This window comes from Spermophilus citellus (assembly GCF_964194105.1).
Source record: "Spermophilus citellus genome assembly, chromosome: 2".
In the NCBI taxonomy this organism is placed as follows: Eukaryota; Metazoa; Chordata; class Mammalia; order Rodentia; family Sciuridae; genus Spermophilus; species Spermophilus citellus.
Window position 1 is genome coordinate 199,259,560 of NC_138183.1, and position 16,220 is coordinate 199,275,779.

The 16,220-nt window shown below is 37.3% G+C and overlaps 1 protein-coding gene across 1 annotated transcript; it reads right to left on the reverse strand.

The window, feature by feature from the left end:
* Positions 1-4,031: 4,031 nt before the first annotated feature.
* Positions 4,032-5,009, reverse strand: OR52B2 (olfactory receptor family 52 subfamily B member 2; the record flags this gene model as incomplete). Its single annotated transcript, XM_081280634.1, has 1 exon — positions 4,032-5,009. One exon carries the CDS (start codon positions 5,007-5,009, stop codon positions 4,032-4,034), a length of 978 nt encoding a protein of 325 aa, XP_081136760.1.
* Positions 5,010-16,220: the final 11,211 nt, after the last annotated feature.

A 16,220-nucleotide genomic window follows, 5' to 3' on the forward strand; every position in this document is an offset into this window, starting at 1 on the left:
ACTGCTACTAACACCTTTCTATCACCAAAGGATGTAAATGTCCAACTAACAAGACCACTTCCATATGCTGGGAGGCCCCCAACCCCCGCAGTTGATAGTTGGGATCCTGAGACAGGATCTCAAGTATTAACATGCCCTGTATTTGAGGTAGGAGGGCAGTGAATTCAACATGCTTTAAATTTCAAAATAGTGAAGCAGCTAAAAGAGGCTGTAACAACCTATGGTCCTCAAACACCCTTCACTGTAAGCTTGGTCGAATCCATTAACAACTTGAACATGATGCCAGCAGATTGGGCTAATATGTGTAAAGCTGTGCTAAATGGAGGTCAATACCTGTTATGGAAGGTTGCCAATGAGGAATTTTGCAAGGAGACAGCTAGGCAAAATGCATCAGCTGGTTATCCTCAGAGAAATCTAGATATGTTGTTAGGAAAGGGACCTTATGAGGATCAGCAGCAACAAATTGCATATGATCCTGGCGTATACGCACAAATTGCTGTAGAGGCGGTTAGGGCATGGAAGACTTTACAAGGACATGGAGGTTTACAAGGTCAATTATCTAAGGTAATACAAGGAGCTAATGAATCTTACGCTGAATTTGTAGATAGGCTTATTCAAACAGCTACCAGAGTTTTGGGGAATACAGAACAAGCAATGCCATTAATAAAACAACTGGCTTATGACCAAGCAAATCATTGGTGCAGAGATATCATTAGACCATGGAAACATGAAGATTTAAACACATATATTAAATTATGTAGAGACATTAATGAACAAGAGCAAGTCGTGGCAGCTGCAGTAAAACAGGCTTTAGATGCCAGAGACATTAATGAACAAGGGCAAATTGTGGCACCTTCAGTAAAACAGGCTTTAGATGCCAGGCCAAGAACATGCTACAATTGTGAACAAACAGGACATTTTAAAAGGAATTGCCCCATAGGAGGAGGGTTTAACAAAACTAGGTATCAAAGGAATAGAATACCGGATATTTGCCCACGATGCCGTAGAGGGAGACATTGGGCTAATGAATGCTGTTCTCAAACCACCATAGAGGGTACTCCATTATCAAAAAACGAATAAGGACCAGGTGTTTATCCATGATATCGTGGAGAAAGGCATCGGGCTCCGTTGCCAAAAAATGGACAGGGGGCCCCAATGCTCCGGGGCCCAAAACCACAAATATACGGAGTACTGGAGGAACCCAGCAACCCCATCAGGGTAGTGCCCAGGACACATTGTCCATCAGATCCCTCATCAGACAAACCAGAGGGAGTGCAGGGCTGGACATCTGCGCCTCCGCCAGATCAGTACTAACTCCAGAGATGGGAGTTCAAATCATTCCCACAGGGGTAAAAGGACCTCTTCCCAAAGGAACAGTAGGCTTATTATTGGGATGCAGCTCTTCTATTCTAAAAGGACTTATGATAAATCCTGGGGTAATTGATCCCGATTATGAAAGTGAAATAAAAATTATAGCCAGTTCTCCAAAGGGTATATCAGTAATTTCATCAGGAGATAGAATAGCATAGTTACTAATAATACCAAGCCTACATGATAAATTTTCCAGTCGTGCTGTAGAAAGAGGTTCCAAGGGATTAGGCTCCACAGGTGTAGATTGGGCTATGTATGCTTTCTTTAAATTTAGATTCTCGCCCCATGTTAAAACTAAATATTCAAGGACATGAATTTAATGGGCTACTGGATACAGGTGCAGACCTTAGCATCATCTCCCGTCAACAATTTTTCCAAAAGGAGCCGTCAATTGGCTTGGTATATTTTCCTCCCTTCTGCTTGTCATGATCGCTCAGCTAAAATTTGGGGGCCAACAGAGGTGAGGCAAAGAACCTCACCCTCCCCCGCTGGTACAAAGACCTCTCCACAGATGTGGCTGTATACTGGACCGGTAGTCAGTGACGGGTAAGATCCAATTGCAATGGTACCAACCTAAGACAGGAGGCTGACGCCTTGACCATCCGATAACGGGTAGGGACCCTATGTACTATTGGACAACCTAAGGCAGGCACGGTCCCTAAGCCACATGCTTGTTGTTTAAACAGAGAGGGGGAGATGTTGAGAGCCACAGCCGAAGGGGCCCCAGCAAACTTCCAGCTGCCGGCTGATGATTGGCTCACAGCGGCCCCAGCAACATCTAGCTGATTGGCTCCTCTGCGGTGATGCTCATTGGGCTGTTTCCCTGCCCTTTCAGACCACGGAGCTGCTCATTGGGGGACTTTTTTGGCTCCACCCACGCGACCCAGCCAATTGTCCTCAAGAGCAGGAGGATTGTGGGAGGTGGTGAGGCTTGTGTTTGTGTGAGAGGCTTGTGGGAGGCCGGTGGTGGCAGTTGGGCTCTGAGGGTTTTTCCTGAGGAGCTGTTTTGTTTGGCATGTGTGGTTCTAAAAATAAAGTTCGTTTCTTTTGACAAGTGGCTCCTGAATCGTGCCCAGCCAGACTGCAGCAAAAGGCCATAAATAATTGGTAGAGGCAGTGTTAAACAGAAGACTAACAATACAAATAACCTAGTATTAACAAAACATTTCTTATATACTATAAGCTAAGGATATGTTAAGAGATATTTACATACAGTTTATTTCATTTAACCTTCTCAACAACACAATTAAGATGCCCTGTACTGTTATTTATTCTGGAGATGAAAACTTCAAAAAATTTCACAAGCTTTACATAGCCAAAACACAATGGGAACAAACTTGAATCCCGATGACTCCAAATACCACCCACATAACTATGTAGCGTTAATATCAAAAGCAGTACCAACCAATAATTTATTGAGCAGCAGGCCTGAGAGGAAGAGGTTGAAAAAACTCCAGGGTTCCCAGCTCAGAAAAGTTGATGGGATCATCATAATCTAGTTCCCAAGAAAAGGAACACAGGAAGAAAAGTTGGCTTCAGTGGGAATTCTACATCCTGAAGGAGATAACCAGTTAATACATGGATTTATGTGTCTAAAACTAAAAAAAAAAAAAAAAAGTTCTACACTAGAGAAGGAGAGATGAAGGACTCATTAGTGTGGGTGGTAAAAGAGAGAACTAAGAGTACCCTTCTTCCTCCTACTTGGTCTATTCCCTCTACATTACAGCAATAGTGTGAAAAGTCAGTACTGAAGATCGATAGCTGACTTGCTAAACTATTTCAGGAAGACCTGGTTTATTAATCACAGTTTTCGAAGACTAAGTCAGTTGATCATGTCAATGCATCATAGAGATTCATGTTCTGAGTTCAGGGAGATAATTGTATTACTCTCATTCTTTTTCAAACATTTATTATCTATGAGGTATTTTAATGTATTAAGGGTACAAATATGAACAACACACATGCTTCCAATTTCAAGGAGTTTACAGTCAATTAAGGATACAATAAGGAACAAGCCATCAGAATATACTGTACATATTTAGAGATTTGTATACTATGTACTAGACAGGCAAAGCTAAGAACCTTAGCTTGCCTGGAGAAATTAATTAGAAAAGACCTCATAGGGAAGGCAATTCTTAAATTAAGATTTGAAGAATGAGATGAAATTTTCCAGGTGGCTGAAGGGTATGCCCGGCTGTTTTTAAAAACACCTGCCATTGTATAAGTGGGTGGAAATCTACTTCATTCTGTATGAAGAATCAATGCACATTTGGGGATTTTAAAAAATTGGAACTTTTTCAGATGTTAAATACAAAATTATTTTCATTCATTTGTTTAAAACCTACCTTAATGTAATGAATGTTCAGTTTCCTGTGCTTCTAGAGTATATCTAGTCTATTGAAGACACCAATTGTTCATATTAGAGGTATGTATACTTAATGATCATTTTAGATTATAGGGAGGAATGTATGAAGTTAAAGGGAGAAGGAGGCAAAACAGAAGAGTTAGATGAGAAAAAAAGAAAAGTTGGGGGAGGAGTAATATGTTAAGTAAAAGAATTAAAAAGTGGGAAGAAAAAAAACACTCTAAGTCCAGAAAGTCTGTGTATTTCACACCTAGTTTCCTAGAAGGAGCTGGGCATGAAAATTCTTGGGGACTCATCAGCCTAAAGGGGAGGCACAGCACCAAGTCTTGATGCCAAAGAACCAGTGAATTACACTCTCCCTAATCTGCTTAGTCTTCACACCATAGACAATAGGGTTGAGCATTGGTGGCACCACTACATAAAGATTGGCCAGCAGTATATGGACATGTCGCGGAATGTTATGGCCAAAGCGGTGGGTCAATAAGGTAAAGAATGATGGGACATAAAACATGAGGATGATACAGAGGTGAGACCCACAAGTGCTGAGGGCCTTGTGCCGAGCATCCTGGGAAGGCAAACGAAATACTGCTTGGAGGATGAGTGAGTAAGACACAGCAATGAGAATAACATCGAAGATGACCATGACAATGGGCACTGAGAAGCCATACCAGATGTTAACAGTAATGTCAGCACAGGCTAAGCGGGCCACTCCAATATGCTCACAGTATGAATGGGGGATGATATTGGTTTGACAGAAGGGTAGTCGCTTTAGCAAGAAGATCACTGGGAAGATGATGCAGAAGCTTCGGATGACAATGGCCACAGCAATCCTTCTTACAGCAGGCCATGTTAGCACGGTTGTATATCTCAGAGGGGCACATATGGCCACAAAGCGGTCAAAGGCCATGGCTAACAAGATGGCCGACTCCCCCACAAACATTGTGTGGACAAAGAAGACTTGGGTGACACAGGCATCAAAGGTAATGTCATGAGCATGCAGCCAAAAGATGGCTAGGGCCTTGGGTACAGTAGTGGTTGATAGCAGGATATCAGTGATGGCCAACATAGACAGGAAGAAATACATGGGCTCATGAAGATTACGTTCTGTGATGATGACCACTATCAGCATGCTGTTCCCCAGGAGTGCAGTGATATACATGAGGCAAAGGGGTATTGACAACCAAATGTGATAAGCCTCCAACCCAGGGATGCCGAGTAAGACAAAAACTCCAGGATGGAAGAAAGTAAAGTTGGTGTAAGTCATGATAAACATTATGGTTCTTTCTATAGTGGCTTTTGCAACTGCTGAAAGTGACAGAAACAGAAAGCATCCCTGAGTATGTGCAGAGATTAGAAGACATCATGATTTTCTCAACTGCTATACTCTTCAGCAAGTTCTCCTAGAGAATACTCACTGGCATAGGAATGACTTCTGGCCCTTGGTGCTTCATTTGCATATAGATCTTCTATGGCAAATTGTTTCAAGAAACAATAAAGGTTGCACTTTCCTTCTATCACCACATGCCCCATGATGTTGGCCCCATTCTATCTTTTTTTTTCTTTCATCCATTTTTCCCTTTCCACATTATTAGTTGTCCCCAACCCATTTTATACTTGTCCCTTTCCCCCAAGATTTTACTCTTTCTGTGTTTATCTGGATTTCCCTCCCCTTCTATGTCTTTACCCAAATTTTATGCTAAAATACCTCCTCTTAAGATATACCACTTTGTAAAATGTTCATAACAATATATCTCCATCCTGAAGACCTATTAGCTAAACTAAATTTTAACTTGATTATATTTAATCATATTAAGTTTATCTGGCTATCACCTTGAACATTTCATAGAACACTTGCACCTGTGGCTCTGTGTGCATGGAAATGGAGTACCAAGTGAAAATTCAGAAGAAACCTAAGACATATATTTATCTGTTCTGACTGAGATTCACATCTTCCCTAAAGGCAGCTAGCAATACCAGTGAAACCAAGAGGGCCAATTTTCATGATACTCCTTATGAACATCTCATGGTCTTTCCCAGACAGTTCTATACAAGTGATTCTTGATCTCCTTTCCCATAGAAAACTAAAAGATTCCCAGGGAAACAATTCTGAATAAAGTCAATCAATACACTCTGCTGCCCCGTCCTCTACTGGCTCCATTAACACAGCCTTCCTTCCCATGCACTGCTTCCCTAATCTCCAGAAAGAATCAGGTTTCCCTGCTACTAAAAAGTGTTAATTACAGAGCCCTTCTTGTTTTAGCCTTCCAACCAGGTAATAATTGTTTCCTTCAGAAGCTAACTACCTATCAGTTATTAAGACTACAGAAAGGATTAGTTATTAGACATCTAGAAGGAGACATGAAGAAAAAGAGCATAGAGAGAGTATGGAGAGAATCAGAATAAAGGTATCAAATAAATACTAGCTGGTTTCTCTAATAAAGATATTCAGAGAGGCCCAGGGAAGAAGTTATGTGAAGGAATGAAAAAAACCTCAATCTATAAGTCTATCCTCCTGCCTCTGCAAATATACTAAAACATAACTTGCTGCTGGGAGGAAACAATGGTACTTCAGGTGGGTACAAGGAAAGGAGCAGTGCCAGATTACAACAAGTAAAGACCCCAGTAAAGCTAATAATTTGACATCTTCCAAGCCAATATATTTTAAATATTTGTTTAACTTCTACTCACAGGATAGGCTGAGGTTTCCTGGGATATGCACAGAGAAGGATAAGTGGTAACATTGCTCTGCCTCTATTTTATTAAAGTGTTGATCTCAAATTTATATAAGCAAAATTCCCACCAGAAAACAAATTCAGTTTCCTTAGAAGGAAATTTATTGGATATTTGCCTTCCCACTATCACTCCCAACCCTACTATTTACATATCCCTTCTCAATAAAATAGTAAGGTACCAGATATGTCCTCATAAGAACAATTCCTGCCTTCTGCTTACAATTCATATATCATATTACCCCAGCAGTGAGAGACACTATATACCCAAGGCCGCATGTTAGAGGGGCAGTGAGTCCTGGATACCATTAATGAAGTTATGAAAAGAAGACTACTACCTATGGAAAGAATATTCATTTTATTCAGTGGCTTCTGAGGGCTCCATCTCAGCCATGCTGCTTCTCTACTTACACCTTGAAAGGGTTCTTGTTTGAGAAAAAAGGAACCACGTAGGCATAAATAGTCACATCCAAAGGTTTACAGAAAGTATCTACCAAAGCTCTAAGAGAAATTCCAATAGAGTGAGGAAAACAAAGGAGCCAGAATGGTAGAGAAGAGGCCAGGAGCCAAAGTGAATGGGAGAGAACACAGCACAGTAGGTGAGAACATTAAGTTCTAGAACCAGGCTTACCCAGTTCATTTTCCAGTTCATTCCTGACTAGTTAGATGATCTTGGGCAAGTCACTTTATTTCTGCATGCCTCCCTTTTTTTTCAAATTCATTTATAAAATGTAGACAATAATAAACTTTATGAGGTAATTGTGAGGATTAAATGATTCAATATATATATAAGGTCAGAAAAATGGTTATTATTGTTTATTGTTATTATTAAATTGGCCGTCATCTTATTGTATTTTTTCCGGTATGTAAAACACCTTAATAACTATTTAGCCACATTAAAGTCCTATTTTTCACTCAAATATGATCAAAGAAAACTCCTTTACCAGGAGGAAAGAATAATAAAGGGAATAGAAAAAGTATCCAAAGAGAAAAAAGGAGCCCAATACCATATCTCTCAGATGGAACTGGTGTCGTACTTGTACTCAGACCCACAGGCTTTGTAGGGAGCACTAGACAAGTCCACCAGTGATGAACTTAGCTTGGCTCAGAACTACCTAATGGATTTCCTTCAAGTGCTCTAAAAAGCACCCATCTGTCTCAGAAGAAGAAAAGAGAAACTATTTCTATCATTTATAGAAGTCCAAGGGACATCACGAAGTGACAGGAATAGCTTCAGCTCTACAACCAAGTAACTAGAGTGCAAACTACCAGAATCAGTCTAGGCTAAGGAACAATGGAGCCACTTCCTGCTGCCTCTGACTAGACTCTGCTTTCCCTTTTTCTTCCCAGTGTCTTCTTTTCTCCCTTTAAGTACCTACCCAGCTCTATTTTTTGGTATTACTCATTTTCTCTTTAGGGAGCTATATAAAGGCTTTTAAAGTCCTCACTCAACCCCAATTTAGAAGACTGTCTATTAAAATTCTCTATTAAGAATAACAACATATTTAAATGTACCTATCTACAGACCACATCAGATATAAAGGAGTAACTAACTATAAAGGAGTTGAGTTACTTTTTTGCCTATTTTTATTACCTAGTCATCTGTTTATAGAAGTATTAATTTCACTTTGCAATTTCCTTGCGTAGGTATTTCGATCTCAAGAATTTTTCACCACTCAAGTTCTTTACAATGCACAGTCTCTACACTGAAGGCATATACCTAATGGACAAAACAGCTACCTACCCACCTCTGGGCATAAGGACAGTCTCTGTCTTTGGTGCAATAAATGGAAGGATTTGTTTTTATGTCGCAAGAAATTTGTTTCCTTTTATTAAACATTTTCAGTAATATACATTAATTGTACATATTAATGGGGTTCAGTGTTACATACATTTATATACATCACATAATGTGATATTAAAATTTATAAATGGCTTACCTTTTAATACATGAAGAAAATTTATATTTATACTTTAATGACCTCCCTCTTGCTCACAGGCACTTAAAAACATCATATAAGATGCTTTCATAATCTAAAGCAAATGCTTTAGATTTGCTTTAATCTTTTCTATGTTGAAGAGGCACTGAGATTCCCTTACTCCACTGTCATCCCTTTAATAGTGACTCAGGTCTTTTTAGTTATTTATTTTTAATTAGCAAATAAAGATTTTATATATTTAAGGTGTACAACATATGTTGATACATGTATAGTACACTGTATGTGGTATGGCTAAATAAAGCTAACTAACGTGTATTGCTTCAGACACTTATTTTGTGGTGAGAACACCTAAAATCTACTCACAGAAATTTTAAGTATAGAATATATTGATGTACAATGGATCTCTTGAATTTATTTCTGCTGCCTAAATGAAATACTGCATGTTTTAACCAACATCTCTCCAAACACCTACCTGATCCCAGGCTCCAGTAACCACCATGGCTCATGTTTTTAATGAACAAATGCCTCAAGAAAAATGCCTGCCTACCTTTTTTTTTTTACTCCCAATAAACATTTTAGGGATTTTTTCCAACTTGAGAAATCATATGGTAGTGTGTCATATGTAAACATCATATACTATAATCCATGCATAACCTCTTCCTCACCCAATGTCTGTATTTCTTCTGCAAAATGAAGGACAGAAAATAGAATGAGGAAAATCTTTCAGGTTTAGAAACGCCTTACCCCAGATTACCAAGAAAAATTTTTTCAAGAGTGCTCCTCACTTTGTGACTAAAAATTTCCTAGCACTAAGCAGAGCCCGGCACATTATAGATATTTTTAAAAATATCTGATCAAATAATCCATGGAATAAGTGAGTTAATCTTTCTCCAGGAGCTTTCATTGCTTCACCAAATACAAGATAGTGATCAAATTCTGAACCATTTTATGAATAGTTCCCACTGATATTCCCCTTCCCTGGTACAGTGTGATTCTGATGGGTCTATAAACTTCCCTCAAACCTGCAAACAAGCAGTCTTTTCCTCCATTTCTTCAGGTGCTTTTCCCAGCACCTCTCTATATTCTCATTTTTATTTCTATCAGTGTCTACCTAGTTCCACTTGTATCTCTCCCAATACCCACACTCCCCACCCCATGGCATGTTATGCTATAATCCTTCTCTCATCCTTTGACCCCTTTCCCCCCATATCCATTTCCTCTGTCCCAGGCTCAGGCTCTTTCCTTTACATATGCTATTAAATACACACACACAAACACACCCCTTTCTCTCTCCTCTCCCACCAATCTCTTCTGCCACTACAATGCTCTGAAACTTACCTACTACATCACAGTATCATCTAATAGACTGTGAAAGTGGTAAAGAAGAGCTAAAAAAAATATTTGCTTACTCTGAGAGAGTAATAATGATATGAAAAGAGAAGGTTGGTGACTAATTATGTTGGCATGAAGGGGGTCTCACTGCTCCTTCCTGTACAGAACCCTTATATCTAGAGACTGAGAAGCCATCAGCTTCCTTCCTCTGGAGACAAGTGTTTGGTACCCCTGGGATTATTGAGCATATAGTCAGTGAACCATGTGAGAAATAAAAACCCTTCCACTAGTGCCAAGAGGGAGCACTAATTCTAGGGATAATTAGTACCCCCAAACAAAAAGCACAAAAATTATTTGAAGACACAAGAGCAATAACAGAAATCCCAGCAATAAAATAACAACAACCAACATTCATTAAGGCCTCACTATGTTCCCATTACTGTAGTAAGTTTTTAACATAAATTATCTAACTTAACTCCCAGAACAACTCAATGCAAAAATGCACTGTTATATTCATGTTATATTCATTTTGAACATGGTAAAACAGAGGCCTAGAGACACTAAGTAGCTAATAAAGAGACATATTAAGGTAAATATGTAAGTGTTCAGACTCAGTCCTGAAACACTGATTAAGGGAGATGCGTAATAATTTTGAAGAAATCCTAGATGGTCAATAACTCAAGGAATCAAATGAAAACCACAGTGAGATACCACCTCCTGCCCATCAGGATGACTGTTATTAAAAAATTAAAACTATTTTTTTAAATCAGAAAAAAAAACAACTTCTGGTCAGAATGTGGAGAAAATGTGCATTGTTGATGAGAATGTAAAATTACACAACTGCTGAAGGAAAGAGTATGGTGGTCTTTAAAAAACAGTATGGTGGTTTTTCTTTAAAAAGAAAAATACTGCATGATCCAACAACTCTACTTCTGGGAATATACCCAAAATAATTGAAAGATGAATATTGAAGAAATATCATATGCCATATTCACAGCGGCATTATTAAAATGTGAAAGCAATACAAGTGTCCATCAACAGATAAATGCATAAGCAAAATGCAGCTATATGGAATATTATTGAACTCTTAAGATATCAGAAATTCTGACACACACAATCACATTGACCTATTTTGAGAACATTATTCTAAGCAAAATAATCCAGAAATATACTGTGTGATTCCATTTATATGAACTATTTATAATAGTAAAAATTATTAAGATAGAAAGAATGGTGGTTGCCAGGGACGATGAGGAGAGGGAATGGGGATTTGTTTAATGGTACAGAATTTTAGTTTTGCAAGATGCAGAATTCTGAAGATGAATGGGGGGGGGCGCTATTTCCACAATAATGTGAATATACTTAGTATTTTCGAACTGTACAATCAAAAATGTTTAAGGCAGTAAATTTAATGATATTTATCTTTTATCACATAAAAAACTGGGGGAAAAACACAAAATTTATCATATATGAGTACTTAAGTAAAGTACTCTAACACTGTTTAGAAAGAGAATATTCTTCCTAACACATCTTGTAATTTTTGGAATAAAGTAATCACTAGGAAGCCAATACAAGAAAAAAAGAGAGAGAGAGACAGAATGGCATAAACCCAGAAATTCCAAGAGAAATAATAATATAAGTCCACAGAAGCCTTCAATAGAAATTCCTTTGCTACTTCTTTATAAGTAGCAAAAATAAATAAATAGATAGAATAGATCAAATATCTATCAACAGGAGATTGAATAAACAAATTATGATATTTTCAGACAACAGAATATTATTCAGCAATTAAAATGCAGAAACTACTAAATATGCAGCAAGGCAAACTAAAACTCAAGATCCCTATATTTAATAAAAGAATCCAGACACAAAAGGCTACATACTGCATGACTGCATTTATATTAGGTTCTACACACAAAAACTAGTATATAGTAATAGCAATAAGAATAGTAATTGCCTCTTAAATGGGAGGAAGCAGAGAGGAGTTTCTTTGGTGAAAATATTCTTGATACTGAGAGGAATGTTAGGTGACAAGAGTGTCTGTATTTGTCAAAAGGAGAAAATTTTTGAGCATCAGAAAGAAGTAAACAAATGGAAGAAGCAGAAATATGGAAAAATTCTTCTCATGGAGTTTTTGTATCATATGCAATGATTAAAACAAAAGTCACAACATCATCTGATATTCAACATGGTAACATTTAAAAATGGAAAGAGTAAAGGAACAAAAAATTGGTAAGATTTCCACTAAAAAGTTGTACCAACAACAGATGAGAATGAGTGACATGTATATTTTAATTCACAGAACAATTACTAAGAAAACTATGCAAGTCAAAGCACTATAAGTAAAAGAAAAAAGATGTAATCCTATTAGATTTCAAGTTATCCACAGAGAGGCAAGAAAACAAACAGAAGACAGAAAAAAGAGAGAGAGAGAGAACAAACAATAAAAGGGTAGACAAACTCTAACCCATTAATAATTACCTTAATTGTAAGTTATCTGAATATGCCAATTAAAAAAACAGATATTGGCCTCCTCAAATTATTCTATGAAATAGAAAAGGAGGGAGCACTGTCAAATTCATTCTATGAAGTCAGTTTCACCCTGATTCCAAAAACAGACAAAGATATATCATGGAAAGAAAACTTGAGACCAATATCCCTAACAAACAGATGCAAAAATTCTTAATAAAATATTGGCAAACCCCATTCAAAAACATATTTAAAAATAGTGCACCAGCATCCAGTGGGTTTCATCCAGGAGAGGCAAGGATGGTTCAATATATGCAATCAATAAGTGTAGTTCATCACATAGAGTTAAGGACAAAAATCATGTGATTATCTCAAGAGATGCAGAAAAAGCATTAGACAAAGTCCAGCCCTCATTCATGTTTAAAACACTAAAGAAACTAGGGATATAAGGAAATTACCGCAATATTATAAAGACTATATGTGACAAATCATACTGGAGAAAAACTGAAAGCATTTCCTCACCATTCCTATTCAACATAGTCTTTGATACCCTAGCCGAAGCAATCAGAAAAGAGAATGAAATTAAAGGGATACAAATAAGAAAATAAGAAGTCAAATTATCCTTATTTGCTGATGACATGATTATATATTTAGAAGGGCCAATAAACACTACCAAAAGATTTTACATCTGATAAACAAATTTAGCAAAGTAGCAGAATATAAGATCAATATACATAAATCAATCACTTTCCTATATTCTAATAATGAATCTGCATAAAAATAAATTAGAAAAACTATCTGATTCAGAATAACATAAAAAACTTGGAAATAAATGTGATCAAGGAGGTAGAAAACCTCCACAATTAAAACTATAAAACACTAAATGGACCTTAGAAGGTGGAAAGACCTCCCATGGTCTTGGATAGAGAATTAATACTGTCAAAATGGCCATAATACCAAAAGTTATACAGATTCAGTATAACCCCCATAAAAATACCAGTGACATGCTTCACAGAACAAGAAAAAAAACAGTTCCAAAATTCCTTTTAAAAAAATAGGATACCCAGAATAGTCAAAGCAATCCTGACCAAGAATTGTGATGCAGGAAGCATCACAATACAGGACCTCAAATTATTCTACAGAGCTGTACTAACAAAAACTGCATGGTCTCAGCACCAAAACAGTCATGAAGGCAATGAAATAGAATAGAAGACTAAGAGACAAATACACATACTTACTGCTATTCCATACTTGACAAAAGTACCAAAAATACATGTCAGACAAAAGATAGTCACTTTAACAAGTGATGCTGGAAAAACTAGATATCCATAGGTAGAAGAACAAAACTTAATCCCACTATCTCTTATCCTGTACAAAAGTCAACTCAAATGGATCAAAGACTTAGGAATTAGACCAGAAATTCTGAAACTGCTGGAAGAAAATATACTCCTACCATTCCAACATGTTGACACAGGAACTAAGCACATAGCAAGACTCCTACTAAAGTATAAGAAATAAAACCAAGAATCAGTAAGTGGGACAGCATCATATTAAAAAATTTCTGCACAGCAAAGGAAACAATTAATAGCATAAGCCTACAGAAAGTGAGATCTTTGCCACCTCCTCCTCAGATAGGGTATTAATATCTAGAATACAAAATAATACCAAAAAAAATAACCCAGTTGATATATGGGGCAAAAGAACTAGAGAGACACTTCTCAAAAGAATAAATACAAATAGCCAAAAAGAAAAATGGAAAAATGCTCAACATCTCTAATAATCAGAGAAATGCAAATCAAAACTAAATTGAGATTTCTTCTCATTCCACTCAGAATGGTAATCATCAAGAAAACAAAAAATGATAAATGTTGGTGATGATGTGGAGAAAAAAGTACATTGTCAGTAGGACTGCAAATTAGTACAACCACTCTGGAAAGCTGCATGGAGATTCTTTCAAAAAAGTAGAAATAGAACCACCATATGACCCAGCTATCCTATTTCTTAGTCTAAATGTAAAAGATCTAAAGTCAGCCCTGTCAATGTTCATGGCAGTGCAATACACAATAGCCAAGTTATAAAACCAACCTAATTGCTCATAAATAGATGAATGGATTTTTTAAATGTGGTATATATACACAATGGAATTTACTTAGCCATGAAGAAAGAAGAAATTATGGCATTTTCTGGTGAATAAATAGAAATAGAGAACATTATGCTAAGTGAAATAAGCAAGACTCAAAAGGTAAAGGGCCAAATATTTTCTCTCAAATACAGAAGCTAGACCAAAATAGCAGGGTAGGAAGGAGAGGGGGGAAATTCAAAGAAAACAGAAAGGGAGATCAGTGGAGTAGAAAAGGGGATTGGGGAGGAGGAGGGGGAAGAATGAAAAAGGAGAATGGTGACTCCGGCAAAGAACTGCCTTTTCCAACCATCAGACTACCACAGGAGCCCACGCCCAGCCCAGATCCACCCACAGTGACTTGTGTAGGACCCAGGGTCCAGGGTAAGTCCAAGATCGTGCCCCCCACCCTACTATGCCTAATCCACTTCCATCTTGGGACACTGCAGTCATCGCCATAGCCTTCTCCACGCAGTAGACCCTAACTTTTTGACAGTAGACAGGGCCTAAAAGTAGCTGCATCTGAAAGCAGGCATCCCAAAAAGAGTGTAAGGCCCACCCTTTCAGTCCCATCTCTTTAAGACATTGCTCCCATGTTGGGGCACCTTAACTATTATCTTATTATCTCGAGTTACCTTGGCTATTGCCTCCACCACCTTTAGATGCAGTAGCATACATTGAGGGACACGAGCAGGGTCTGGAAGCCCAACATCAAGGTGGGGCATAGACAATCTGCACATGTACTACAAGAATACAGAGAAGAAACTAATATCTCAGATTCATGCTGCAAGAAAGAAAGACACATAGACAACATGAAAAAAAAACAAGAAAGAAAAGTACCCCAAACAAACCAGGATACTATAATAACAGAACCCACGGCCAGCAAAGTTGATGAAATGTCATAGAAGGTTCATAATTAAAATGTTCTATGAATTAAAGAAGGACCTAAATGAGCAAATACAAGCAAACATTGATCACTCCAACAAAGAGATAAGAGATCAAATACATGAAGCAAAAGATTACTTCAAGAGAGCGAGACTCTGAAAAAAAAGTCAGAAATCCTTGAAATGAAGGATACAAAAAAATCTAAAAATAAAAAACTCAATAGAAAGCATAACCAACAGACTATAACACTTGGAAGAAAGAATGTCATATAATGAAGACAAAGTATACAATCTGGAAAATAAAGTTGATCACACAGTGAAGACAGTAAGAAACCATAAACAGAACATCCAAGAATTATGGGACAGCATCAAAAACCAAATCTAAGAGTTATTGTGATAGAGGAAGGCACAGAGTTTCAAACCAAAGAATGCACCATCTCTTCAAGAGAGAATATCAAAAAATTTTCCCCACACACACAAAAAAAAATTTTCCCAAGCATGAAGAAGAATTGGAAAATCAAATACAAGAGGCCTACAGGACACCAAATTTACAAAATTACAACAGATCTACACCAAGGCACATTATAATGAAAATGCCTATCATATAGAATAAGGATAGAATCTTAAAAGCTACAAGAGATAGGAATCAGATCATATATGGGGGAGACTAATTTGTAACTCAGCAGATTTTTCAACCCTTACCCTCAAAGTCAGGAGATCATGGAACAACATATACCAAGCTCTGAAAGAAAATGGATACCAACCAAGAATCTTATATCCAGCAAAATTAAGCTTTAGATTTAATGATGAAATAAAAATCCTCCATGATAAACAAAAGTTAAAAGAATTTACAACTAGACAGCCTGCACTACAGAACATCCTCAGCAAAATATTCCATGAATAGGAGATGAAAAACAATAATGAAAATCAGCAGAGAAAGGTATAACACTAAAGAAAAATCTATTCAAAGGAGAAACCAAGTCACATTAAAAACCAAAAATAAACAAAAAT